The sequence below is a fragment of the Eurytemora carolleeae genome, unplaced genomic scaffold (genome assembly GCF_000591075.1).
Source record: "Eurytemora carolleeae unplaced genomic scaffold, Eaff_2.0 scaffold37, whole genome shotgun sequence".
Lineage (NCBI taxonomy): Eukaryota > Metazoa > Arthropoda > Copepoda > Calanoida > Temoridae > Eurytemora > Eurytemora carolleeae.
Window position 1 is genome coordinate 261,726 of NW_019396242.1, and position 26,465 is coordinate 288,190.

The 26,465-nt window shown below is 31.1% G+C and overlaps 2 protein-coding genes across 4 annotated transcripts; one reads left to right on the plus strand and one right to left on the minus strand.

Moving 5' to 3' along the window:
• Positions 1-1,601: 1,601 nt before the first annotated feature.
• Positions 1,602-11,452, minus strand: LOC111699144 (uncharacterized). 3 transcript variants are annotated; one of them, XM_023469734.1, is made up of 16 exons: positions 11,335-11,452; positions 10,624-10,680; positions 10,380-10,429; positions 9,865-9,932; positions 9,716-9,804; positions 8,189-8,277; positions 7,313-7,385; positions 7,170-7,214; positions 6,068-6,145; positions 5,346-5,399; positions 4,570-4,674; positions 3,888-3,954; positions 2,951-2,998; positions 2,654-2,733; positions 2,008-2,064; positions 1,602-1,744 (listed from the first exon to the last, which is right to left on the minus strand). In XM_023469734.1, the coding sequence occupies exons 2-16, from the start codon at positions 10,674-10,676 to the stop codon at positions 1,672-1,674; spliced, it is 1,029 nt and encodes a 342-aa protein (XP_023325502.1). In that variant the 5' UTR covers positions 10,677-10,680; positions 11,335-11,452; the 3' UTR covers positions 1,602-1,671. The 3 variants fall into 3 exon arrangements, with proteins under 3 accessions (XP_023325502.1, XP_023325501.1, XP_023325499.1); XM_023469733.1 differs by having other exon boundaries at positions 11,341-11,451; XM_023469731.1 differs by lacking the exon at positions 11,335-11,452 and having other exon boundaries at positions 10,624-11,009.
• A 1,511-nt stretch (positions 11,453-12,963) lies between these two features.
• LOC111699145 (iodotyrosine deiodinase 1) lies at positions 12,964-22,661 on the plus strand. The gene is made up of 10 exons (XM_023469735.1): positions 12,964-13,073; positions 14,800-14,860; positions 15,448-15,642; positions 16,904-16,980; positions 17,595-17,670; positions 18,307-18,399; positions 18,882-18,974; positions 20,790-20,855; positions 21,982-22,054; positions 22,525-22,661. Exons 1-10 carry the CDS (start codon positions 12,988-12,990, stop codon positions 22,629-22,631), a joined length of 927 nt encoding a protein of 308 aa, XP_023325503.1. The 5' UTR covers positions 12,964-12,987; the 3' UTR covers positions 22,632-22,661.
• Positions 22,662-26,465: the final 3,804 nt, after the last annotated feature.

The following is a 26,465-nucleotide window of genomic DNA, read 5'->3' on the forward strand; positions in this document are numbered from 1 at the left end:
AGTTGTTTTACTATGATTTTAAGATCTTTTAAGAGTTTCGAATATTCAAAGATCAATTTCTTGATTTTACACTTGATTTAAACCTAGTTTTGTAACGGTGTTGGGACATATCATCATAGATAATTTCATTAACAGAGAAGAATTTTTAAAGGAAAGGTTAGGGTTAATAAGAATTATGAAATGTCCTATCTATGAAATGTCTTACCATGAGATCCGCAACATTTTAGCTCCCTGGATTTTAAAAATCACGTGGATCTAGTGACAACATAGCAACCAAATCATACAAATGAGCTGTTTGTTTTCAAAACAAAACCGTGAAAACGTATTGAGAAATTGTTAAAACCATTTGATCCATGATATAACGAGTTTTTCCATAAAACAAAGCTAAAAAAGGAAAAAAATGTCCGAAATTTTTATGTTGAAAACGAAATATAGTTTACTTTTATGTAAAAAAGTCTAATATAACATGTTCCTAAGTTGAAAGATTGTTGAACTAAAACGCGAATGAATTCAAATATCAAGAAATCGAACAGAAACATATCGCCCTGGTATAGTTGAGGGTGAGCTAGAGCTCAGAGGACAGATATCGAGATCTAGCATTGATATCTCTATCTTGTGCAGATCCCGTGGTAATTGTACCCCACAGGAATCTGAAATGAAGAGATAAAGCATCAATACTCAAGTTAAAAGTGCCCAAAGTGGATATCGAGATCAAGCGATCGGGACAATAGGTATTTAACACAATAGTTTCCATCTCTGGTCCCATTTTAAATGAGGTGTTAACATCTTTGCAGATTAATTAATAACTTAGTTATGATTCATTTTTCATGAACACTCCCTTTAAATATCAACCAAAAAGCGGGATAAGGCTAATAACTTTTATCTTGCTCTACCAGAATTCATAATGTTTTCTTGAAACAAGATTTAAACAAAAAAATCCTTTTTTAAATTTATTGTTTCACCGAATCACCATATCAACATCTTTTGAAATCATTATGTATCTTCTGAAATTATGAATTTGGCAATTATCATTATCATCATTTATTTACTACAGAGTGTCCTAAGAAACATGACAGTAGCAAGACGATTTGAAAGTCGTCTTTGATCTTTGGATTTCTTTGAGACCTTCTTTCAAATGTACGATTTTTAAAATAATAACCACAAAATTTGTCCAATTCTGAGATTTCCAAAAAGTCTTTTATTGTGCTGACAATATTACCAAAGTTATTGAGAATTTCGTTCAGATTTTAATTTTGTTGAAAACCAAAATTTTTGAAATCTGAACAAAACTAAACATATCTCCGGTTATATTGTGAGCACAAAAAAGACAGACCACATTTGGAAATGCCAACACTAGGGATACTTCTAAAATTTGGGTTACGAATAAATGACGTAAATTATTTCGAAGATAAAAGACGACCTTAAAGTCTTATTTTGTGGGACATCCTGTAAGTTTACATAACTCTTCCTTCCAATTTTTCTGGTAATTCATTCTTTGTTGCTCTTCTATACTTCAGACCTTTAGTACATTTTGAAATAAAAACAACAAAAATTTTGCTAATTTTTATGTTTACTTAGGTGTATTTTAAACATTTCAAAAATATTGTTTTGACGTTTATTGGATAAAATATACAAATTATCATTATTATGGAATCCTGAAAATGGAACAAATCAGAAATTAGGATCCGTTGACTTAGGGAATACAGGAGATACAACCAGTACTTCGGTTCTTCGATTTATCTTCCTAAAATTATTGTATATTATCTTATTTCTGATATTTTTTCCCTTTCTATTTACAATATTTTTAACTTTTTCTTTTATTTAACTCTTTTATTCAGCTCTAAAATGGAGTTCTATCTTTTAATCTTATTTTTCTCGAATAACTACACAAACCATGAAACTTAAGTAGAAACGTGTTTCAATCACCCCACATTGTATTATAGGATATGGCTTATATATCAGACTAACCATTTAGAAAAAATATTGGAAAACTTTTTTAAATTGTACCTGTTGGGATAGTTCAGTGTGTTTACTGTTAGTCGCTGGCTCCATCCTAAGAATCCTCTAAAACCAGTTTTAATGAAAACCAACAAAAAGATTTAAACTGGTTTAAACTGGTTTAGATTGGTTTAAGCTGGTTTAAACTGTTTTAAACAGGTTTAGATTGGTTTAAGCTGGTTTAAACTGGTTTAAACAGGTTTTAACTGGTTTTAAACTGGTTTAAACAGGTTTTAAACTGGTTTAAACAGGTTTAAACTGTGTGAAACTAGTTTGAGATGGTTTAAACAGGTTTAGACTGTTTTAAACCAGTTTGAGCTGGTTTAAACTGGCTTAAACACTGATTAAAGGAGCACATACCTTTTACTAGGGTTTGGTTTGGAAACTGAAAAGAGACAAGGAGAGGGAGAGGGGAGTTTGGGGTGGGAGGGGGGGAGAGAAGGAAATATGCCCAGTTATACCAACAAAAACTTATCCCAATGACTTATCCCAACTTGGGATCATTTCGCAAAGATGAGGGTAGGGAGTTGGGAGGGAGAGGGGAGTACAAGGGGGGGGGAAATCTTGCCGTTTTTTTATTCTGATTATGATATCTTTAGGGTTTTTTTTTCTATATTTGAACATTTCAATTTATTTAAAAATCATTAAAAACTTCCTAAAAATTGTCGGTAGCAAATGCTGAGGTATCTCAAGGTAATCATCTTCAACTTTCTGCGGAATTACCAAACAGGTTTTCTGAAATAAACTTCAGGTCTGAATTATTGTAAAAAAATGGACGAAAAAAAAACAACTTAAAACGAACTCTCCTGACGTAAGAGCATATTTAGTGAAATATTTCACGAATAAAGTTTCAATAATCGAATTTTAAAATTTCTAACGGCGTGCATTAGAATGCAATTAAGATGTCTAAAAATTGCTCCAAGCTTTGGATAAATAAAAAAAATTAAATTACCTGGCTCCATTTTTTCGCTGTTTGTGGTAAATGCAGTGTGCTCAATTCCTTAAATGTAAAGCACAATGAGAATAATATTCGTATTTTAAGAATATTGCAATCATATATTAATAACAACACAGATAGAACATTAGAAGTAGTCTTTTCAAGATTTAGGAGTTTTTCGTTCACAATAATTCTGAGGCAGCGCTTCCACAGGAGTTACGCGCATGCAGCGTAGAACTCTCTGCCTTGTAATTCAACGCAGTATGCGCGTAACTCCTTTTGGCTTCTGCCTCAGGGCTCTATCTGTTATTAATATATGCTTGCAATATTCTCATGAATAATAAATCAATAAATGTCACAAATAATTGCGCATTTTAAAAACGTTTTTACCATTTTTCTATATAAATATTCTTTGCCGATCCCATGGTAGAAAAAAATGTTACCAGAACCCATGGAATGCATCTCATTGTTAGTTTTATCTTATTTTTAATGCTAAACAAAATTGTTTGTTTTTTTAGCTTTTAGTAATTTATAAAAGTGAGATATACAGGGTTAGCGTAGCCTCTAAACTTCATAAAAAAGAATTAAGTCTTTACCACAAACTCTGATTTTTTAATCCCTTTATCTTTGCAATCCCGTGCCGTAGACCGTGCATATTTCAAACTATGGTTTCTGTTAGATCAAATAACCTAAGTTTGTAATATATTAAAGGTTTACATCATATTCCAAAGATAAAGGGATTTGAGTTCGTGACAAAGACTCAATTTCTTTATTCAAATCTTATTTCTAAAATGCTGCAAACCTTTATTCTTTTAACGTCAATTGGTATTAGTGTAATAAACGCATTGAATCAGTCTTCATCTCGTCATTGAATATAGTCTTTTGTGGATGTATTATCTTACCTTGATTTCCAGATTTAAACTATAATCTGTACGTAGATATATTATCTTACCTTGATTTCCAGATTTAAACTATAATTTCCCAGGCTTTTCATAATAAAACCATTTATGAATTCTTTCCTGTACATCACAGATGTCAAAACATACTTATAAAAAGGAATTGAGTCTTCGCCACAAACTCAAATTTTTTATAAAAAGAGTATTGTTTATGTCCAATTCTTAAAAAGGTTATAAATACCCCTCCTTAATCAAGCCGCTCGCCCTCCCCCCTCCCACCGATTTTCGTAAAAGTTCGTTAATTAGATCAATTTTGATGGTTATTATATCGTTAGAACTGACGAGGGTCAACCCAGACCGAAATATATTTTCATGAAATGTGGAACTAACAACTCTTTTTACTCTACAGAGGTTTGGTCCATCAAATCACAGAATTTAAAATCAAATTTTCTTTTCCCTATATCTTAACAACCTTTGATAATGTAAACCTGTGATATTTCAAATTTAGATTTGATGCAGCATAATTCATAGTTTGAAATATCTAAGGTCTACGACATTGGAATGCAGAGATATAGGGAATAGAAAATGAGAGTTTGTGGCAAAGACTCCATTTCGACTCAGTTCCTTTGTATGCGCAAAGTATAATCTTTTGAGGTTAAGATTGAATTTTTTTTCAAATTGAAAGTTTTGATAATGGATAAAAATTTGAAATGTGGGTTTGTTTTGTTTTTGTGTTCCCTGATTCTCTTGAGTCCATGAAACCTCTGTTTGGATCTGTATAGGCTCGGAGATATATGAGAATATGTTACAAAATTAACTCCAGAAATAGTTATACTACCCATCCTTCATACATTAGAAATTCTTCAACAAAAGCTGGAATTTTTACTTGCCTCAAACTCTAATTTGCTAATCCTTATAATTTGATATTTATATTAATTTGAATAATCAAAGACCTAAGAAATCAGATTGCAAGTGTTTTTGGTCTTTTACAATGTTCGACACAAATCTAAAAAAGGAATTCATGAGTCTTTGACACAAGCACAAATTTTCTCATCTTTGTATATCTTTGTAACCTGATAGTGTGTACCTTTGATTTTCTATCTAAGATAATTTGATGTAAAAGAGTTCTTAGTTTAAAATATTTACAACATTGGGTTGCAAAGATGTAGAAATTAGAAATTCAGAGTTTGTAGCAAAGGCTCAATTCCTTTCTCAATTTTTCATTTCTAAACATTTGCTTTTCTGCTTCCACAAAACCAGGGAGAAAATAATTTCCAAAAACGAGCCAAATGTTAAAAAACATTAGGTATTTATTGACAGGGAGTTTTGAATTATTATAGTTGGTATTATCAAAGATCAGGTTGTAAAATTATAAGAGTTACACCATTAGAGCTTGAGTAGTGTATTCCATGTTCATTTCATTTGGAAAAGTTCTTTGAAAAACATTTGCTCATTTTACAAAATAATTCTTCTTCTTTTTTAAATTTAATACAAAAGAAAATAATGAAGTTTCCCTAGTTGTTCTGTCTACCATCTCCTTGGGAACTTTAACAAAACAGGCAAAGGAACTGGACAGAATAATCTTTTCAAAATTATAAAATTTAAAAATTTCATAGAATATCTTAGTCAAGTTTTGACATGGAACGTTTCATGCAATGCCCCCGAAAGGTCTAAATAATGAGCGCACAATGTTTTTTTTTTCTCAAATAATCGCTCAAGAAAATTCTGAATCAGAAAGTAAAATTGACTTGAAATTCCATTAGCACTACACAGTACACATATAAGAAAAATTCATTTTCATCACTCAGAAGAAAGGGGTGGTGCACACTAAGAGAATTGAGTCTTTGTCACAAACTCAAATTTTCCAATATTTTTGCAACCTGATGATGCAAACCTTTGATATTTCAAATTTAGATTATTTGATCTTACAGAATTCATAGTTTGAAATATGAAAGGTCTATGACATTGGGTTGCAAAGATATTTAGTGATTAAAAAATCAGCGTTTGTGACAAAAAATAAGTTCCTTTGTAGTCTTCAATTGCGGTTCTAACTAAAAGTAATTTTCGGATTTATTCAGTATGAGAGAAAAAAGAAAACTATCAGAATTCAATACTTTTGCAGATAGCAAAATGACGATATTTTTCTGACCATTATTCGGAGAAAGGTTTAAAGGGTACTATATACTCTATAAAGAAAGGGTCACTTAAAACCGTCCCTTTAAAAAAAGTTTTGTCCCTTAAGTTGGTGGATTCTTCTAATGGTTTGGTTTCTAAAACATCTTCAAGGTTTCCATTCGTATGCAGAAGAAACTGACTTAACCAAAACTACTTTAAATGTTTTCAATTGGGATTATTTTCCTTGAAAGGTAAACACCTGCACAATTCTTATGATTTCTTCTTTTTTTCGGTAAATTGGGTCTTTGACATATAAATATCAGGGTACTTTCTAGATATACTAACCTTTATATATTGCTAAAATCAACTAACTATTTAAACTAAATTGAAAACCTTAGAAATCTTAACTTTCAAAACGTTAATTGAACGAGAAATACAAATTTGCAATGTTGGTTCAAATTGGTAACTAGCACACAAGTAAGTGCAAAACTAATGAATTAAACAGATTTCTACTCCCTTTGTCTTTTCAACCTGATAGTGTAAACTTAAATTATTTGATTTAACAGAAATTGAAATATCTAAGGTCTTTGACATTGGGTTGGAAAGAGATTGGGATTTAAAAAGATCTGAGTTTGTGTCAAAAACTCAATTATCTGAAGAATTACAGAATTATAATTACAGTGATTATATAGAATTCCAGGTGTTATTAAAGAGTTCCAGGTAATCAATAAAGAGTTCGGGGTATTCATTAAATTGTTTCAGGTAGTTATTTATGAAGAATTCCAGGCGGTTATTAAAGAGTTCCAGGAAAACACTAAAAGTTGCAGGAAGTTATTAAAAAGTCCGTGGTAATCATTAAAAAGTTCCAGGTAGTTATTTAAGTGTTCCTGGTATTCATTAAAGAGTTTCAGGTAGTTACTTAAAAGTTCCAGGTAGTTGTGAAAGATTTAAAAGTAGTTTTAATTAAAGAGTTCCAAATAGTTGTTAAAGAGTTACAGGTAGTTATCAAAGAGTTCCAGGTAATTATCAAAGAGTTCCAGGTAGTAATTAAAGAGTTCCAGGTAATAATTAAACAGTAACAGGTGGTAGTTAAAGAGTTACAGGTAATTTTTAAAGAGTTCTAGGTAGTTGTTAAAGAGTTCCAGGTAGTTAAAAAGAGTTCCAGGTAGTCACCGGATGATAAGATGATCCGGTATGTATTTTTAAAGAATAGTTTTCAGTTCCTGGTTGACCCATCTTCAAATTCTCTCAATAGAATTAGGGAAGTTCTGAGAAAAATTATTCAAATTTTTTTGATTAAAATTTTTTTTAAAGTAATTGTGTAAGTTTTAAGAATGCATGGCTTTTTCTTAAAATTTGATATTTCCTGAAAATATTGTTGTCGAAAACTAAGAGAGCTTGCATGGTTAAATCCTTATCTCCAGCGCCTAATTCAAAATCTAGAAAAGAAATAAATGAACAACAATGATATAGAGGACAATATTCTCTTAGATTTGTGTACATTAAGAAAGAGCTTTAAAATAATAATATAGACATTTTTCTAAACTTTGTTAATGTATGTAACACTGGACGTAAGGGACCAATTAAACGTAATATTGACTAGAAAAAATTGGCCTGAGCTAAGAACTTTGAAATTAGATATCTTCCGATTGCTTAATCTGAATATCAAATGTGGACCCTTTTAATTTCCTACTTAATCCGATCTTTTTCTCTACCTGCCATTTTTCGACCAATGATAGTTCCCTCATTGAATGGCGCGTAAAATTTCAAATTTCCCGGCTTCTCTGATTAGCTTAACGGTTTCTCTAAACGCCACTCGATTGGTTGAGTTAATTACACTATGTTGATACAAACTTGAAATAAATTTAATTTTGAAATTAACAAAAAGAGAAGATCAAGCATTGATCTCGATATCCACAATTCTAAATTTGTCCGCTCTGCTACACCAAAAATGCAAAATTAACCAGCTTTATATATTTGGACAACATTAATGTAATGTAAGTCGCAATTCACAATAAAACTACAAATTCATGGAGTTTGATGGTAATTTAAAACTATGATATGAAATTTACTTTTGTCATTCTAATTTTCACAAAGTTTTTAAAATCTCGCATAGTTTATATATGTGTATCTTAATCGTTGGACATTTTTAATTTTTATTAAGTTTGTAATCAGGATCGAAATTAACGTTAAAAATGTCGTCATCATTGTATTATTTACACGCCGGCCATAGTAAGTTTACCTGTAAATATTCTAAACTGTAGTTTAATGCCTGAGACAGAAGAAGGAAATATATTCTCAATCCAAACCCTCCTGCTCCGATCTATCTCTCTAGGGTATATTTGAATCATTAAATGGGATATATTCACATCTGAATCCAAATCTTATCAATAATCTGGAAAATAATGTCTTTTTTTCTGGTTTAAAAAGTATTTCATTCTGATAATTACTCCATTGTTCCTGAATCAAGAAATATGCTGGTTACTTTTGCAGAGAAACCACACATGAAACATGAAAATAAACATAATTGTGAATCGAAGTTTATTTAAAGTCTGCACTTGATATACTTTTACCGGCTTGGTAAGAATCAGCGTGTGTTTAAATATCCAAGAAAACGATGTAACCAGATAAGTTTGCTCTTGTTATACGTAAAATGAAAACTAGATGGGCTATTCGAAGTCATAACAGTGATGTCACATAAAGGAATTGAGTTTTTGCAACAAACATAAATTTTCTAACCCCAATATCTTTGCAACCTGATAGTGTAAACCTTTGATATTTCAAACTTAGACTATTTGATCTACCAGAATTAATAGTTTGAAATATTGGTAAGAATCAGCGTATTAAGTTGTGTTTAACTACTATGAACTGTTAAAGGATACCTACAAAGTTTGAGAGTTTGACAGCCTAAAACCCTTTCGATGGGGAAATCTAAAGGTTGAATTTAATTTAAAAAATTTCAATGTTATATTAAATCATTCGTCGAAGAAAAAAACTCAAAGCAACTGAGACTTTGCCACAAACTCAAATTAACGATTCCCAATATCTTTGCAACCTGAAATAAAAAACTTTAGATATTTCAAACTATGAATTCTGTTAGATGAAATAATCTAAGTTTAAAATAACGAAGGTTTAAGGTTGCAAAGATATAGGGAGTAGAAAATGGTAATTGAAGTAAACTTGGGTGGAAAGGAAAACAAAAGAAAATTTTAGAGCTAGGCTAACGAAAAAAATTGGAATGTTTTTGGATTGTTAAACAAATAAAAAGATAATTTTTCTTATCATTTTGAAAAATGTTACATCAGAGAATCTTAGGTTTCATTACCAAGAAAAATAGTTTTATTTTATCATAAATTCAAAACATTTCTAGCTAGTCTAAATCTATACTTTTTCTAGCATTTTCCTAAAGAAGACGACATCTTTACTTAGCATTAGTTTGCAGGCACACACCACTCTTCCAAGAAAGTAATATTAAGGTTTATTTTGAACAATTCTCAGACCAATCTTGTTCTTTATTTTGTTTACTTTGCAGAAATATCCAAGAAAACGATGTAACCAGATAAGTTTGCTTTTCTTATACGTAAAATGAAAACTAGATGGGCTACAAAGTAACAAAGTCATAACAGCTATGTCGCATAAATTTGTACTTTTTCCCAGTTCACACTCACAGTGATCCAGCTGTATAGTATTGAGGTGGATTGGAAATTAATAAATCAATGAATACAGGGTGTAAAGAAGACGACCTGCGGGTCATATTTAATGGTATCACCTGGGCACATAAATTAGAGCTAGAGAAGGAATGAACCACGAAATCTCAGTCAAAAAGGTTTCAAGCTTTCCGTCAAAACTATCTCCTTCCTTGGAAAAAAGCTTGGGATAAAAAATCTTGCATTTCAAAACAAAACATTTTTTTATTACCTTGATGAAGGTTTGAATAAATTTAACTGGTTCGTTATTATCGCCTTTTCTTCTCTTGTTCAGATTATCTAAAATAAATAAGAAAAATTTACTGTAAGAATCCCCCCCCCCATTAAAGAATTTTGACTACTGAGGATCGTCATAAGACGTGAAACATTGTGTTTAGTATAATTCTTTTTTATTTAAATGTGAAGTTTAAAAACTAAAATATATTTATATATATAGAATATGTATATTTATATATATAGAATATACTAGCTTAGGAACTCAGCGCTGCCCAGGTTACTAAAAGTTACTCCCGCCGTTTACCCGCACTTAAAAGATTTTACCGGGAAACAACATTTTCGCTATTAAAGTCGACCCACTCAAGTTAGGATCTCAAAACTAAGCTAAGACCATTTCAGTGGTTCTCCCGAGTTCCCCACAATAACATCCATAACTGAAAGGAAAATCGAATGCCCGAAATATCTATTATTCCTATGACCGCAAAATCTACCCTATGACCGTATGTTTACCTGTCACATCATCGAACCAACAAACTTGTGCTAAGGCCTCAAGATCTTTACTTCAAAAAGAAAAAATTAAAACCATAACAAAAACTTTTTTTACACATTCAATCAGTATTCAAAGTTTCTGTAATATAGTAGAAAGGGTGTTTACAAATATTCTTTAAAAACTTAATTCTTTGAAATTTTGAAAGCACAAAAATAGCTTACAAAGGTAAAAAAGTATTTTTGTTATATTTTTTATCAAACAAACCTTGAGAGATGATAGAATATCCTTCTTCTTGGAAGATATGGAAGATTTTCCATTTTTCTTTTCAAAGTTAGAAAATGCAATACTTTTCAAGTGTGGAAATGCAAGAACGTTACAATGAACTGAACTTGTGTAGATTCTCTAGAAACTAAATTCAATAACATTCAAGAAATGAATAAAGTATATTTTTTTTGACATAACGATAACATCAATTTACTATTATATGTATTTGTCCAAAGGTTTGGAAATATTTACAGAGATATTAACGTCGTAATCGTCAGGGGCGTATTGGAGGTTTAGCCTATAAGGAGGTGAACTTTTTTTAAATAATTTAAATAATCTGAGCTGGAAACTTTAGAATGGTGGATATCGGGATTAATGCTTGATCCACTCTTTTTCTTAATCTCCAGATTAAATATTGCTTGTTCTACTCATGAATTTAATCTCCAGATTAATTTACAGATCGGGATTAAGGATATCACATTCTAAAGTTTTCAGCTCTGATAAAATATAATAAAATGGACAAATTGTCAATTGTTAAGAAAACGAATATGTGTATATGGAAGTTTATTATATAAGGGTTTGGGTCAGGGGGGTGACCTGGGTCCCCCCCCCCCCTCCTAAATACGTCCCGGTCATCGTTCAATCTCTTAATTAGAAACGTAGCTAAAGATTTCGTAAATTTTGAACTATCATGATCCAAATATACAAAACATTTTCCAGGGTTCCAGGGTAGAGGGACATCTCCAAGCAAGACTTTACATAGTTGTTTTTGCACTATTTGGTTGGGTAAGTTCAGCAGACTACCTTTCTTATTCTTTTCTATTAAACAACTGGTATCTTAAACATACAGTTTTCATCCTGGCAAACTGCCAAACTTTAGTTTACATACAGATAGACACAAACAACATGAGTTATAAAGATACAGGTAGTCCCAAACAACATGAGATATAAAGATACAGGTAGACCCAAACAACATGAGTTATAAAGATACAGACAGACACAAACAACATGAGTTAAAAATATACAGGTAGACCCAAACCACATGAGTTATAAAGATACAGGTAGTCCCAAACAACATGAGATATAAAGATACAATACAGGTAGACCCAAACAACATGAGTTATAAAGATACAGGTAGTCCCAAATAACATGAGTTATAAAGATACAGGTAGACCCAAACAACATGAGTTATAAAGATACAAGTAGTCCCAAACAACATGAGTTATAAACACAGGTAGACCCAAACAACATGAGTTATAAATATACAGGTAGTCCCAAACAACATGAGTTATAAAGAAACAGGTAGACCCAAACAAAAAGAGTTATAAAGATACAGGTAATCCCAAACAACATGAGATATTCAGATATTCTTAGTCCAAAACAGCATGATATATTGAGATACTGTTCGTCCCAAACAACATGAGATATTGAGATACTGTTAGTCTCAAGCATTAAGAGATAAAGAGATACTGTAAGTCCAAAACAATATAAGATATAGAGATATTGTCTGTCCAAAACATTAAGAGATAAAGAGATACTTTTAGTCAGAAACAAAATGAGATATTGAGATACAATTGGTCCCAAATTAAATAAGATACAAAGATACAGTTATTCCCAAATACATAACAACAAAAGAAATACAATTACGGTTAATCTCGACAACTACATGGGATACGGAGATACTTGTAGTTCAAAACTGCATGAGATACAAAGATACAGATATTCCAAAACAACTTCAGAAATAGAACTACGGTTAGTCCCAAACAACATGAGATCTAAAGCTACAGGCATTCCTAAATCACATGGGATACACAGATTATTTAACCGATCGAGATTAAGGATATTTCATTCTTAAGTTTTCAGCTCTGGAGTCATATGAATCCATATTTATGTAAAATTCATAAAATTTACATTGCTATAATCAGTTTCTGCACATTTGGTTGAATGTTTCATTTTCATCAGTTTACTTCGCGAAAGCACCAAGTGCATACTGCAACCTCTGTATGAATCCCCCTTTTCATAACATTTTACGAATAGAACTTGTCATGGAAGGGGGAGGCCTTCAGACTGTTTCTTATCTAACTTATGAAACATGTGTGAAATAATTTGAGCAAAGAAATCCATCTCTCTGACCTATTTTTTTTTTATTTTTTTTTCATGCTACGCAATTTTTTGCTGAAATGCGTAGTAATTTTTGATGCGTTTATATAGAATTTAGATTTTTCTCCCACCATAGGCAAGCCATTATAAGGATAAATGCATCATGACTCTCCCCGCCCCCCCCCTTGCCCCATGAAATCCATCTGTTGATCGGGTATATCCCCCTGCAGTTGTGAATTAGTCGCGCTAAGAGCAAGTTGTGTAATGGTGTTTACAAAGATAATCTTCCCGTTCATTGTGGACAATTTTTATCTATTCCTTCCTCTTCTTTTACCCTTAGTTTACTTGAGGTACCATATTAATGTGCGGATTTTTTCTGATATATGAATATATGACTATACAGAGCGTCCCACATCATATGGGATTATCTTTAAGTTTTAACGATGAATTATTCACATAATACTCGAAAACCCTCGTTTTTTTCTGCCGGAAAATTCTCAAATGATATGAGACACCCGGTTGTATATATTTGTGAATTTGGAATCTTATTTTTGTGTTTAAAGGTTATTTGATCCGTTTATTTAGAAGGTATTGAGAATAAAAATATTTTCAATTTATAATATATGTATCCGGATAATACGAGTTTCTTCATAAACTATACAGTTTACCTTCTCCCACTGTCTATTATACTTTTTCACAGCAATATCTTATCCGGTTTTCTTGTGTGTATTATATTAAATAATTTAGTATATCGAGTAATTGTCGTTTAAAGTTGTCACAGTGGTTATCGAGATCGCTGTTTCTTACAACAGTTTTTAATTTATAATATAATTTATAGACATGTTTTTGCAATATATAAAAGAGCAAAATACTGTTCTTTATTAGAACTTAATTTTTTTACTTTCACAATATTCACATTTTTGCATGAATACAATTACGTACACTAATTGTTTTGGTGAATCGACAAAATTTTGACATTTCTAAATCTTTGAAAATAAATGGTGAATATTTCTACTGCTGTATATAACTATGCAAAAAGCCTAATCTTAAATAGAGACGGGCGGGTTCGACATTTTCATTTCGTACGTTCATTGGTCATTTTGTTCGTTTTTTTCAATCGTTCAAATAAATTTTTATTTCGTTCGTTCTCAAAATTATCGTTAATTCGGTAAAATCGTTCATTTAATAAAATCGTTCATTCAGTTAAAAAGGATAGTTTTTTTAATTTGTTTAAAAATCGTTCGATAAAAAAGAAAGATGATAGTTTTTTTCAGGTTTGGTTCGAACGATTTTTAATTCTTTGTTTTTTCGTTTGTTTTAAAAAAAATCGATGATTTTTTATTTCTCTGAAACGATCCATTTTGTTCGTCCATCGTTCGTTTTTTTCTGAACGACACCTTTTTTCACGAAAAATTTTGTTCATTCATAAAAATACCGTTCATTAAAAAAACGATGCCCATTTCTAATCCTAGACTGGAAGATTTATTACTATCTAGTTGTTTCAAGGGATCTAGGGACACAGAGGGGAGGTGGGGGGGGGAGCTTTACCCCTCCATTCTACATTCTACATAGCTTTCAAGTTGCGCTTCGTGCAAATATTTATCTGATACTCCCATAGAAAAAGATAGATTGCGCATAAGACGACATTTTTCATCTTGAAAGATATAAATGTACAGCGATTTAAAGATATTCCTATTATATAGATTAACTAGGTCGGTTGTGAACACTGTTTGTTCTTATGTCATTGAGTACTTGTGGTGTACATGAGTTCTGTAGAGAGAAATTTAAGTTAGTTTAGTCCTTCTCATGTCCTTATTCAGATCTCGTCAATATGATGTATTGCTCAGTGAAATATTGGTGTTCATAAATAGTTAAATTAAAACACCAAACCACCCCGCTTATCATTGAAGTACACTTTGACCCCTAGAAGTATGAGTTCGCGGACTGTACAATTCTTGGTGATTTTGCGTACATCTATCTATGTTTATTTATTTATCTATGGATACTCCCCCAATGTCTCCTCATGAAATATCCCTTGTTTAAAAAAGTTTATGATTTTTAATTTTATTTTTCTAGAATTTTTTTCAATAAATCCGAGCTTCAGTCAGATAAAGAACGAAGTAAAAAAACAACTAAGGTAAAATTGGATAAATTTTATTTAAAATCAATAATAATAATAATCTGAACAACGCGCGTATAAAGTGTTTTGTAAACTTGATACAGTAAATTCAGTAAAAAAAATGATTTTTTATGCATTTCTATGAACAATACAAATCATGGGGACAATCAAAAAAGCGCCCGAATAACGTAAAAATTGAATGATGATCGATCATCTTTTTTGATTTAAAGAAGTCCATTTTTTTGTGAACATTCCCACATTTGAAATTGTAAAGAAGAATCTCAAGGGACTTTCAATTTCAAAGGAATCGAGTCTCCACCACAAACTCAGATTTACTAATCCTATATCTTTGCAATTTGATCTAACAGAGTTAATATTTAAAGTCTACGACATGGGGTTGGAAAGATAGGGATTAGAAAATCAGAGTTTTTGGCCAAGACTCAATTCCTTTCAAATTGTTACTAAGAAAGAATTTTAAAAGATATCGTTAGAAATCTGACATGTCACTCTTTCAATAGATGGTTATTTTGAAATTGCGTCCAAGATACAATTTACTTAATGAAACATATATTCTTATAATATCTACATGTGAAAACATTATTTAGTTCGCGCAGAAAGAAAAAGAAGCTGGGAATAGAACCCAGAATGAAGATGCTGATGATGAGGTTGAAGAAGTAGATGATGATGATGAACTAGAAGATCCTGCTGGTCCTGCTGTAGAGGATGTTGATTTTATTTCTTATGAGTTTACCCAGTATACAGAGGAGGAGATGATTCTTAGATCTCAACAGTTCTTTCAGGTTTATATTGTATAGGTTAGTATCCAGGATATTGTATAGGTTAGTATCCAGGGTATTGTATAGGTTAGTATCCAAGATATTGTATAGGTTAGTATCCAGGATATTGTTGAAAGAGAAGAGATGATCAACTATACACAAAGAATGGGTATTAAATGGACAAATGATCTTAAGTTTTTAAAGGTAACAAATATTTTGATAAATTCATGGATTATTCGTCTCAAACTCTAATGTTTATCTAATCCCTATATATTTACAAACCCTATGTCAAATTTCAAATTTTGGATGCTTGATCTAGCAGATTTAATAGTTTGAAATAGAAAGAGCTACACCATCAGGTTGCAATAATATTAGAACATTAGAGTTGGTGGCCATTGATAATTTTCGTTTTTCTTTTTTGATTGTAGATCTAACATATTTCATTAAATTGTTTAACTAAATTCCCAAATTTTATTCAGACTGATTGAAATAAATCATATATAACATATTTATTCTAGTTTAAAATATAATTCCTAAATTCGATTAAGACGGATTGGAATAAACCATATCTGAAATATGTATTCCAGTTTAATATTTAATTCCTATATAATACTAAGACGGATTGGAATAAACCGTATCTGAAATATGTATTCCAGTTTAATATTTAATTTCTATACAATATTAAGACGGATTGGAATAAACCGTATCTAACTGAGGCTCCCTATCTAGTTCTTCTCTTCAAACAGGTTCATGGTTATACAAACACTGGACAGAAAAAGGTAATTCAGAATATTTTTCCGATTCATAAAAAATTTATCTTTAAAAAGTCCTTTGAATTTATAAAACTGGGATTATAGGGCGCTTCCCGCCCATCTCCTATTTTAACTTTTAATTGTCGGTTAATCTCTGAGCATCTTCTCGTTGTACAGTATAAAACAAAAACAAAAAAAGTTTGCGGATTTGATCATTCATAAACCTTATATATTTTTATATAGATAATAGAAAAAGTTATCTATAATGTATCTTATTAAAAGGCGGTCAGGAAAAATATCCTCCTTAAGCTTAGAACTAGGAAAAAAATATTTCTTTAAAAATAAAAGTATTTTCTTTTTCACTAATGGTGGGTTTACAAAACATGACGTTTTAGAATGTTGATTGTTGAATAGTAAAAAATTATTTACAATTAATTAAAAAAAATAATTTTCGCAGATCTGGGGTCGACTTTCTTCTTCTGTTGCCAGCTTTTTGGCATCTAAATAAAACAAATATATTTTATGATGTTTAGGAAATGAACAAGAGGCGAACTATTCGGGTATTTAGCGATAAACCTGTTCCTAGACAAGTTATTGAGAATATAATTAGGTATCTTGACAAAAATTATTTAAAATCTTTCAACAACGAGTACTTTAAATTAGATTTATATTTTCTTGATTTACTGATTAGCTTACGTTTGTAAATTCTTCTTAATTCAAATCAAAAATATTTTTTTTTTATGAAATCAACGCCAAATTCGACAAACTTTTAAGTAAGTTTCCTTGCATAGTTGCAAAGATCCGAGCCATGGAGAACAATTTCCTTAAACATCTTAGACATACACAAAAAACTAAAATATGCCAGCATTCCTTCATAAAAAGCAGATTTTCGGTATGCAACAATTTATTGAATCCCGCTAATTTAATTTAACTTATGTATGCAGGTCTACGCCCTCGGGTTTATTATTGAATCCCTTGTGGGTTTTAATTTTTATTGGTTCAAATTGATTTCAATAGTTTCAAAACTGTGTAGATCGTTGAAATCATCATGTTTTGAAAAAAATGCTAATTATTAGTTTTTGATTTTTCAATTCTTTTTTTTAAGAGATTTTGCTTCTAATTTGCTACTGTATAATTGACATTTTTGATTAAGTAGTAAATTCTTAATGTTATTATTATTGTGGTTGGATAGCAAAATATATCAAAATAATTATCTGTAAAAAGGACTGCGGGGACAGCTCCTAGCGGAGCCCATACTGAACCCTGGACCTATGTGGTTGTATCCGATCCTAAACTTAAAGTAAGAATTTTAATCAATTTTTTAATTAATTCTACAGGGTGTCCCATTAAACGTGGAAATAATGATGTTAAACTGTGTTTGATCTGTATTGTAATGTTTTATTTGTTACATTTATTGTAGTAATCCACTTAAAACAAATATTATCGAACCTTCAAAACTGACAGATATATGAGATTCTTCTTAAATTTTCAAGATGTGCAGAATGTGGACCACATTTTAGAATGCTCATCTGACTTTTTATAAGAAATCAAAGACAGTTAAAATCGACCCTCAATATCCATGTTTATTTGGACACCATGTATGGTAAAGTGATGATACATACGTTGAATATACCTTGATAATTGATTATTATAGATTAGGAGCATGGAATATTAGAATAGATTATGGATCATTAATCATTTAATTATTGTACTATTATACTTTTTGTTTTAGAAATAATAAGAATATTATTCATGTACTGTTGCATAGGTTGGTATACAGGATATTGTATAGGTTTGTATCCAGGATATTGTATAGGTTAGTATCCAGTATATTGTATAGGTTAGTATCCAGGATATTGTATAGGTTAGTATCCAGGATATTGTATAGGTTAGTATCCAGGGTATTGTATAGGTTAGTATCCAAGATATTGTATAGGTTAGTATCCAGGATATTGTTGAAAGAGAAGAGATGATCAACTATACACAAAGAATGGGTATTAAATGGACAAATGATCTTAAGTTTTTAAAGGTAACAAATATTTTGATAAATTCATGGATTATTCGTCTCAAACTCTAATGTTTATCTAATCCCTATATATTTACAAACCCTATGTCAAATTTCAAATTTTGGATGCTTGATCTAGCAGATTTAATAGTTTGAAATAGAAAGAGCTACACCATCAGGTTGCAATAATATTAGAACATTAGAGTTGGTGGCCATTGATAATTTTCGTTTTTCTTTTTTGATTGTAGATCTAACATATTTCATTAAATTGTTTAACTAAATTCCCAAATTTTATTCAGACTGATTGAAATAAATCATATATAACATATTTATTCTAGTTTAAAATATAATTCCTAAATTCGATTAAGACGGATTGGAATAAACCATATCTGAAATATGTATTCCAGTTTAATATTTAATTCCTATATAATACTAAGACGGATTGGAATAAACCGTATCTGAAATATGTATTCCAGTTTAATATTTAATTTCTATACAATATTAAGACGGATTGGAATAAACCGTATCTAACTGAGGCTCCCTATCTAGTTCTTCTCTTCAAACAGGTTCATGGTTATACAAACACTGGACAGAAAAAGGTAATTCAGAATATTTTTCCGATTCATAAAAAATTTATCTTTAAAAAGTCCTTTGAATTTATAAAACTGGGATTATAGGGCGCTTCCCGCCCATCTCCTATTTTAACTTTTAATTGTCGGTTAATCTCTGAGCATCTTCTCGTTGTACAGTATAAAACAAAAACAAAAAAAGTTTGCGGATTTGATCATTCATAAACCTTCCCTGGGGTCACGTGAGGTCCCACACAAAATTTGGGCCCGATCGGTTCAGCCGTTTTGACGTTTATTGGATACAAACAAACAGACCTGTATAACAACATTGTACTCATCAGCTGAAATTGAAACATTAAAAAAAACGAGAGTGTTATGTATTTACAATTCATTTATCACGTCTAATTAAACCTGTATTTACCTGTGTTATGTATTTACAATACATTTATCACGTCTAATTAAAGATCAAATCAAAATAAGAAGAGCTACTAGGTCACAAAGTCGTACCATTAGTTTGCATGAGTTTGACCTTTTTCCTAAGTCTAGATTAGATTGATTTGATTGAAAATCCGCGATTAGAAGGTTGGTTTTCGGGTTCCAAATTTTGACCTTGAAAACACTTGACTCCCCCTTTTCCCCCCCTGCTGTTTTATATCTCTAGAATTATCTGTAGTGTAAGGAATATTTTAGCCTTGAACTAGATAAATTGTATAAATCTTGAAAATATACATTTCAGTAAAATATGACAATAATTTGTAGAACAATGGGAAATAACGAAATTGAGGTTTAGCCTTCAAGTTTTCTTTTCTAGTTTTAAACCAACCTTTTCTCAATCTTAAATTAGATATTTTCTAGTTTTCTAACAAACAATTATCAACCTTAAATTAGATATTTTCTAGTTTTCTAACAAACAATTATCAACCTGCCAAAAGTTCCGTAAAGTCTTTTCCACAAACTCAAATTTTCTAACCGCTGAATCTTTGAATCTTTACAACCTGATGGTTTACACTTTTCATATTTCAAACTTAGATTATTTTATCCAACATAACTCATAGTTTGAAAAGTCTACAACATTGGGTTGGAAAGATATTGTGGCCATGACTCGAATCCTTCTGACACTTAAAAATAACATTCTATAACTGAAAGTTTATCGTTTTTAAAGCTGTCAATGTATACAAGGTTACCCAAAAAAAATAAGATTTCAAAGACGACAATACGGAATTCATTTAGCCGTTTTACTGTTATTCTTGGTTCATCGCAACTCCTTTCTTTATATTTGTCAATTCAATTTTATAATCTTTAAAAACTAATAAAATGTAAAAACAAAAAATGCAATTCAGAAAAAAATCCGCCTTCAGATCGTTTAGAGATTTTTTGGTTCGTCATTAAAGTTTCATCCTTAGTTGGTAACACTGTATTCTCTTAGTTGGTAACACTGTATTCTCTTAGTTGGTAACACTGTATTCTCTTTTCAAAAATGTCATGGATATTAAACATGGATATTAAACAATATTTAAAGATTGACCGATCTAAAGCTTACTGTAATTTCTATCATCTATTTATAAATTTGGCTTGTCTGTTTGTTTGTCTGTTTGACTTATGTTTTCTTATAATTTTATACATATGTTTACATGTAGAAAATACACACATTCTGAGATCAAATTTTATAAAAAGATAGAATTTTATAAAAAGTATGAAGAGGTTGAACTAGGTTAGGTTAGAATAACTACTTTTTAGTGCTCCCCAGACTGCACTGCATAAAAATGCAGTTGAACCTTTCGTCCTTAGTTTAATTATTTTCTCTTGGATTTCATTAATTCAGACCTAAGATCTTTAATTGTTTAGGTTCATTATTATAATGAAATTTCCTGCAGTATATCCGCAGGGTTATTCCTAGCAGCAGTTCAACAGGTAACAGTGGTCGGCGATAATATCATTACAATGAAGACGGGTGTTTTATTAAAAGGGAGTGTTCGCGAAAAATGAAAGGGGTTATAGGCTTAATGCGATAAAAAAGCGCTTTTGATCGCTACTAATCTTACTTCTATCTGTTGCGTCTATAAGGAGAAAATTGATAAAGACGTCTCATACCGAAGAGCGTAGCGCCCATACAAGTTGAGAAAATTGGAACATACGACTTAGACCGTAAAAAAATCAAATTAATATCAAACAAATCATTCAGATATTACAACTTATAGTCATCGATTATCTTTCGCCACACTTGTATATATTTGATATTTCATACTAGTTTTGATTTTGTTTTTTTAAATAATATTTAGCTTACGACTTGTTTTCGAACATTCCTGGAAAATATGAAAATGTCGTCTTCATTACCAAAAATCCTCGAAACAGGAATAAATGTTTTTATATGTAGCTCTCAGATCATAACAATTAAAAAATATTGTGAAAAATCAACTTTATATAAATGTGGCGAAAGATAATCGATGACTATAGGTTGTAATATCTAAATGATTTGTTTGAAATTAAATTGATTTTTTTACTGTCTAAGTCGTATGTTGCAATTTTCTCAATTTGTATTAGGTATGAGGCGTTTTAACAATTTTCTCCTTATAGACGCAACAGATAGAAGTAAGATTAGTAGCGATCAAAAGCGCTTTTTTATCGCATTAAGCCTATACCCCCTTTCATTTTTCGCGAACACTCCCTTTAAGTTTTGATCGTTTTTTTCAAAATATAGGTTTACAAATAAATACATAGAAGCTTTTTTGATTGACAGCTTCTTTTTGTTTCCATATTTATGTGTATTCATACTGTTTAAACGCTTGATATCAATAAAAATTCAGTTCGAAAGTCGTCTTTATTGTATTGATATATATCTATAAATCCGCATAGTGGGCCTCATTTTGATCCCTTTTAAACATTCGAGATCTTTGCAACCTGATGGTGTAAACCATTTGACATTTAAACGTCGACTACCAGATGTAGTTTTAAAAATCAAGATACAAACCATTGAACTGCAAAGATTTTGATTTTGTGGCGAGTAATCAGTTCATATTTACAAATGTTTTCTGTACAGGCCGGGTTGGTGACACTAACCAGCACTCCTCTTAACTGTGGTCCTGCGCTTAGAAGTTTACTTAATAGACCAGGTAGAATAGAACTTAATAGACCAGGTAGAATAAGAACTTAATAGACCAGGTAGAATAAGAACTTAATAGACCAGGTAGAATAAGAACTCAATAGACCAGGTAGAATAGAACTTAATTGACCAGGTAGAATAAAGAACTTAAACGTCCATGTAGAATAAAGAACTTAATAGACCAAGTAGAATAGAACTTAATAGACCAGGTAGAATAAGAACATAATAGACCAGGTAGAATAATAACTTAATAGACAAGGTAGAATAGAACTTAATAGACCATGTAGAATAATAACTTAATAGACCAGGTAGAATAGAACTTAATAGACCAGGTAGAACAAGAACTTAATAGACCAGGTAGAATAAGAACTCAATAGACCAGGTAGAATAAGAACTCAATAGACCAGGTAGAATAAGAACTTAATAGACCAGGCAGGCCGGATATATTTATATTTATATCTAAATAATATTATATTGTAGAGAATGAGAAGCTTCTAATGTTGCTTCCAGTAGGATATCCTGGTCCTAATTCTACAGTTCCAGCTTTGAGCAGGAAATCTCTTCAAGAGTTTTCTAGTTTTCATTGAACAAAATAAATAATGTTACAACTTGTTTGATACTACAGTATATTTTTATTTATGAGCTACTGGGCGTCCCAAGAAGGATGACAGAACTTGAAGATCGTCTTTGATATGCGAAATTATTTGCTGAAATTGTTTGTCAGTTTGTTTGTTTATGTCCGATGTCTGATTTTTCTCAAACTTGATTGTGTAACTCTTTAAAACCACGGGAATATTGTTAGCTTGGTGTGTTGACTTTAATAGAAAGAAATAGTTTAAATTCCAGACAAAGGCGGGTTCCAAGATAGTTATGTGTATGCCAGTTTTGGAAAGGTTTAGGGAAGAAATCTACAATGGAGTTGAGTCTTTGCTACAAACATAAATTTTCTAACCCATATGTCTTTACTATTTCAAACTTCGATTATTTGATCTAACAGAATTTATAGTTTGAAATAACTAAGGTCTGTACTAAATATCCTACTCCAGAATGGTTTCCCTAACCCGTATCTATCCAGGTACAATCCAGTTTCTCTTAGCTATCAATGTCTAAACCCGTATACATTCTGGTCAACAAACAATGTCAACCAGGACACGAAGGCTTAATCATTCAACGCCACTACCACTGGGCGTGATCTCGTTAGCTATCGATATCAACACGGACACTAGCAATTAACAATCAATGTCTCAACTAACGATCTTGAGCTATCAATGCCCCAACTAGAACACAATCTCGTAAACTATCAATGCCTCAACAGGGACACGATCTTGCTCTATCAATGCCTCCAATAGCTCTGTCTGCAGAGCAGTGCAGTCACGTAAATTTAGGCGAACAGAGACAATTCTTTCTCCATATCTTTCTACTCCTTGGTCATCAAAAAACTTTAATCTTAACAAAATCCCTCGATGAAATTACGCCGAAAAACCGATTCTTATTTTCTTATCTTTACTTTGCAGATTGAAGTTCTTTATAAGATTGTCTGTATAATGGGGATGAGAAGGAGAGGAGACCTGGTTTGCATTTTAACTGTTAAATTTTCTAGTTATAGCTCAACATACAACAATACAACAAATACAACTTTATTTATTCTCTCTTATACTCCTTACGTAGTCTTATACATCTAACCAAAAATACATCTTTCTTCCATAACCCAAATAGATTCTAGTACAATAGATGGCAACGTAGAATTTGTACACTCTCAGTACAGTTGTATTCTGTCGTCACAAGTGTCAATTCAGTTTTTGTGTCGGACAAAATCATCAATAATAGTGATAGTTTTAGAATAAAGTGCTTTTCTTACAATAAAATAAGTGCAATTTTATGTGTTCTTTAGTTTCTGTTTTTACACTTTTTTATTTAATCTTAGAAAACATGTCAAGTAATGTGAGAAAATTTCGCTTTCCTTGTTATATTTGACACTTGTGACGTCGTGTATAATTGGTTAATTTCTCTGTTGCCACCTATTGTACTTGATAATCTATTTGCCATAACCGAATATTGTTGAAAATTAACAGAAAAAAATTTAAATTTTCGAAANCTTAATCACATATTAAGTTAATAGTATTTTAAGCTTAATAGTATTTTTGTTATTAAAACTGGCATATTAGCTTGATTTTTATTTTGATGTATTTTTAAAATCTTTATCCTGATGCCTGTTAATAAACGTATACATTTTTTAGTTCACTTGTCTTTACCACAATTTATTTTAGCAGAGTTTTGATGTCTTCTAAGTTATAAAACATCAACTTATTTTAATTAGATCATTGCGGATCGTTTATGGCTCTAAATTGCGATTTTCGGAACTAATCAGAAAATTTAAAGAGAATAAATCATTTTACAAAGTTGAATACGCATAATATACAAATGTACTTGCAGGTTTACGAGTATTATGTGCGTATTTCAGAGTTAAATCTTGGAGATAATCCAATATGATATGAGACGCTCTGTAGAAAATTCATTAAAACTTGATTTGGTTGTTGAACAGTAAAAACTACAAAATTACTCTAAAATCAACTATTCTGATCTAAAATTCACTGGTACTTTCTGTACAAAAATTCGAAATTTAGAATTGTACTTTATAATAATCTTAACTCAACTTATCAAATAGTTTTAAACATTTAGTTTTGTTTTAAACTAAGTTCCAAGAATTGTTAAACGCAAAGTTTGAATTACTTATTAACAAGAATTAAATCACACAATTTGAATTAATTAATTTCAATTTCTAGTTTGATTAAAGACGAAGGCCAAGTAGAGCATAGTTACAATTTGATTGTGACTGATTATTATTAAATTAATAGAACGGAGAGCGGAGCCTGAATTTTTATGAATTTGAGCCGCGCCTCAAATTTGAGACGCGGGTCAAACATGGTTTGTTTCACTTGATTAATTGTATATAGTGTTTCGAGAATTAAGCCGGTTTTCAATTGGAACCGGTTTTTGGCGGTTCGGCGACGGGGTTTAAATTTTTGAAATTCGGCCACGGGGTTACCAGTGCGACCTTGCTTTAACTAATTACTTATTTTTTGTATTCAAGTGCAGTGTCTAAATAGATAAAAAATCCAAAGCAATTGAGTTCAACCACGTTGCAAAGATATAAGGATTACAAAATTAGAGTTTGAAGCTAGAAGTATTCAGTTCCTTTACTGGAGCTAAGTGTGGAAGCCTCACTATTTGATTTTTACTCTGGTTGTATAAAGTTTATGTTGTTTAATAAAGATAATTCTCAGTTCTTCAGAATTGAATCCAGCAAAATTTAACTTCATTTATTTTCCTAAATATACTTCTCAATCTAGTACTAGAGGTAAGGAGAAGACAAGAATAAAATATCGTACTTAAAGGGACTGTAAGCATAATTTCAAGTGACCCTACATGCAAAGAGGACAATGCCCGATTTATAACGGTACCCTTTAAGCTTTTTCTGGTTATTGAGTATAGAGATCTCTGTGTGTAAATCTATTAAAAATCTCGAAAACAATTAAAGTTGTATACACATATGTACGTTTTGTATAAAGCAAAAAAATTATTTAGATTTCTTCATTAAATGTTCAAAATGGCCTCCGTTCTCATGGGCGAGAGGGGGGGGGACAGGGTTTTTAACGTTGTGACCTCTTTTTTTAATCGATCTGCAGATGTAATTTATAGGGCACCCTCGTTATGACCAGGCTTAGGTCGTCTTAAAATTTCAAAAAGATTGGAGCATTATTTCTGGTCCGCCCCTCCAGAAAACATGATTTTTGGTTAAAATTTAAAGTGACGGAAAATGAAATTGCGAATTTACATATTTTTTATTTTCCGGATTTTCTTTTCGAATAATAAGACGTTCACTAATAAACTATTCAGAACTTCTTTTAAAATCAAGAATATTTTTTTGAATGGGTGATATATAAGCATTTTAAAAATTACAGAATTAAAAAACGCCCTCTATAATACAGCTTGCAAAGACAGTGTTAAGTGAGGAAAACCTTCCGGCAAACTTGATCAGTTAAAGGTATTAGGGCCGGCACCGCACCCATTGGAATCAAGAATGCTCCTCATTTATTAAATGTCAATTGAAATTAAGTCTACAATTTTTTTAAAAAAAATTTTGTTGCACAAATCTTTTTGAGTCTAGCTCACTAAAGGGTCCATTGCACGATAATCTTTCAAGAAGGGGATCATTTGATACACTTCCCGTGTATAGTCTGTTTCTGTGTACTGAAGTAAGGACTTATGTTTTGTGAATCTCGGGATCAAACAATGATCTCCATCTGCTTTTATGCAAACCTACGGATTATTTTAATTCCTCTCCGTTATCCGTTGTTGTAAGTAAAACTGTAAGTAAAACTGAAAGGAATGGATTAAGCAATCCTTTATAAAAAAGCTGT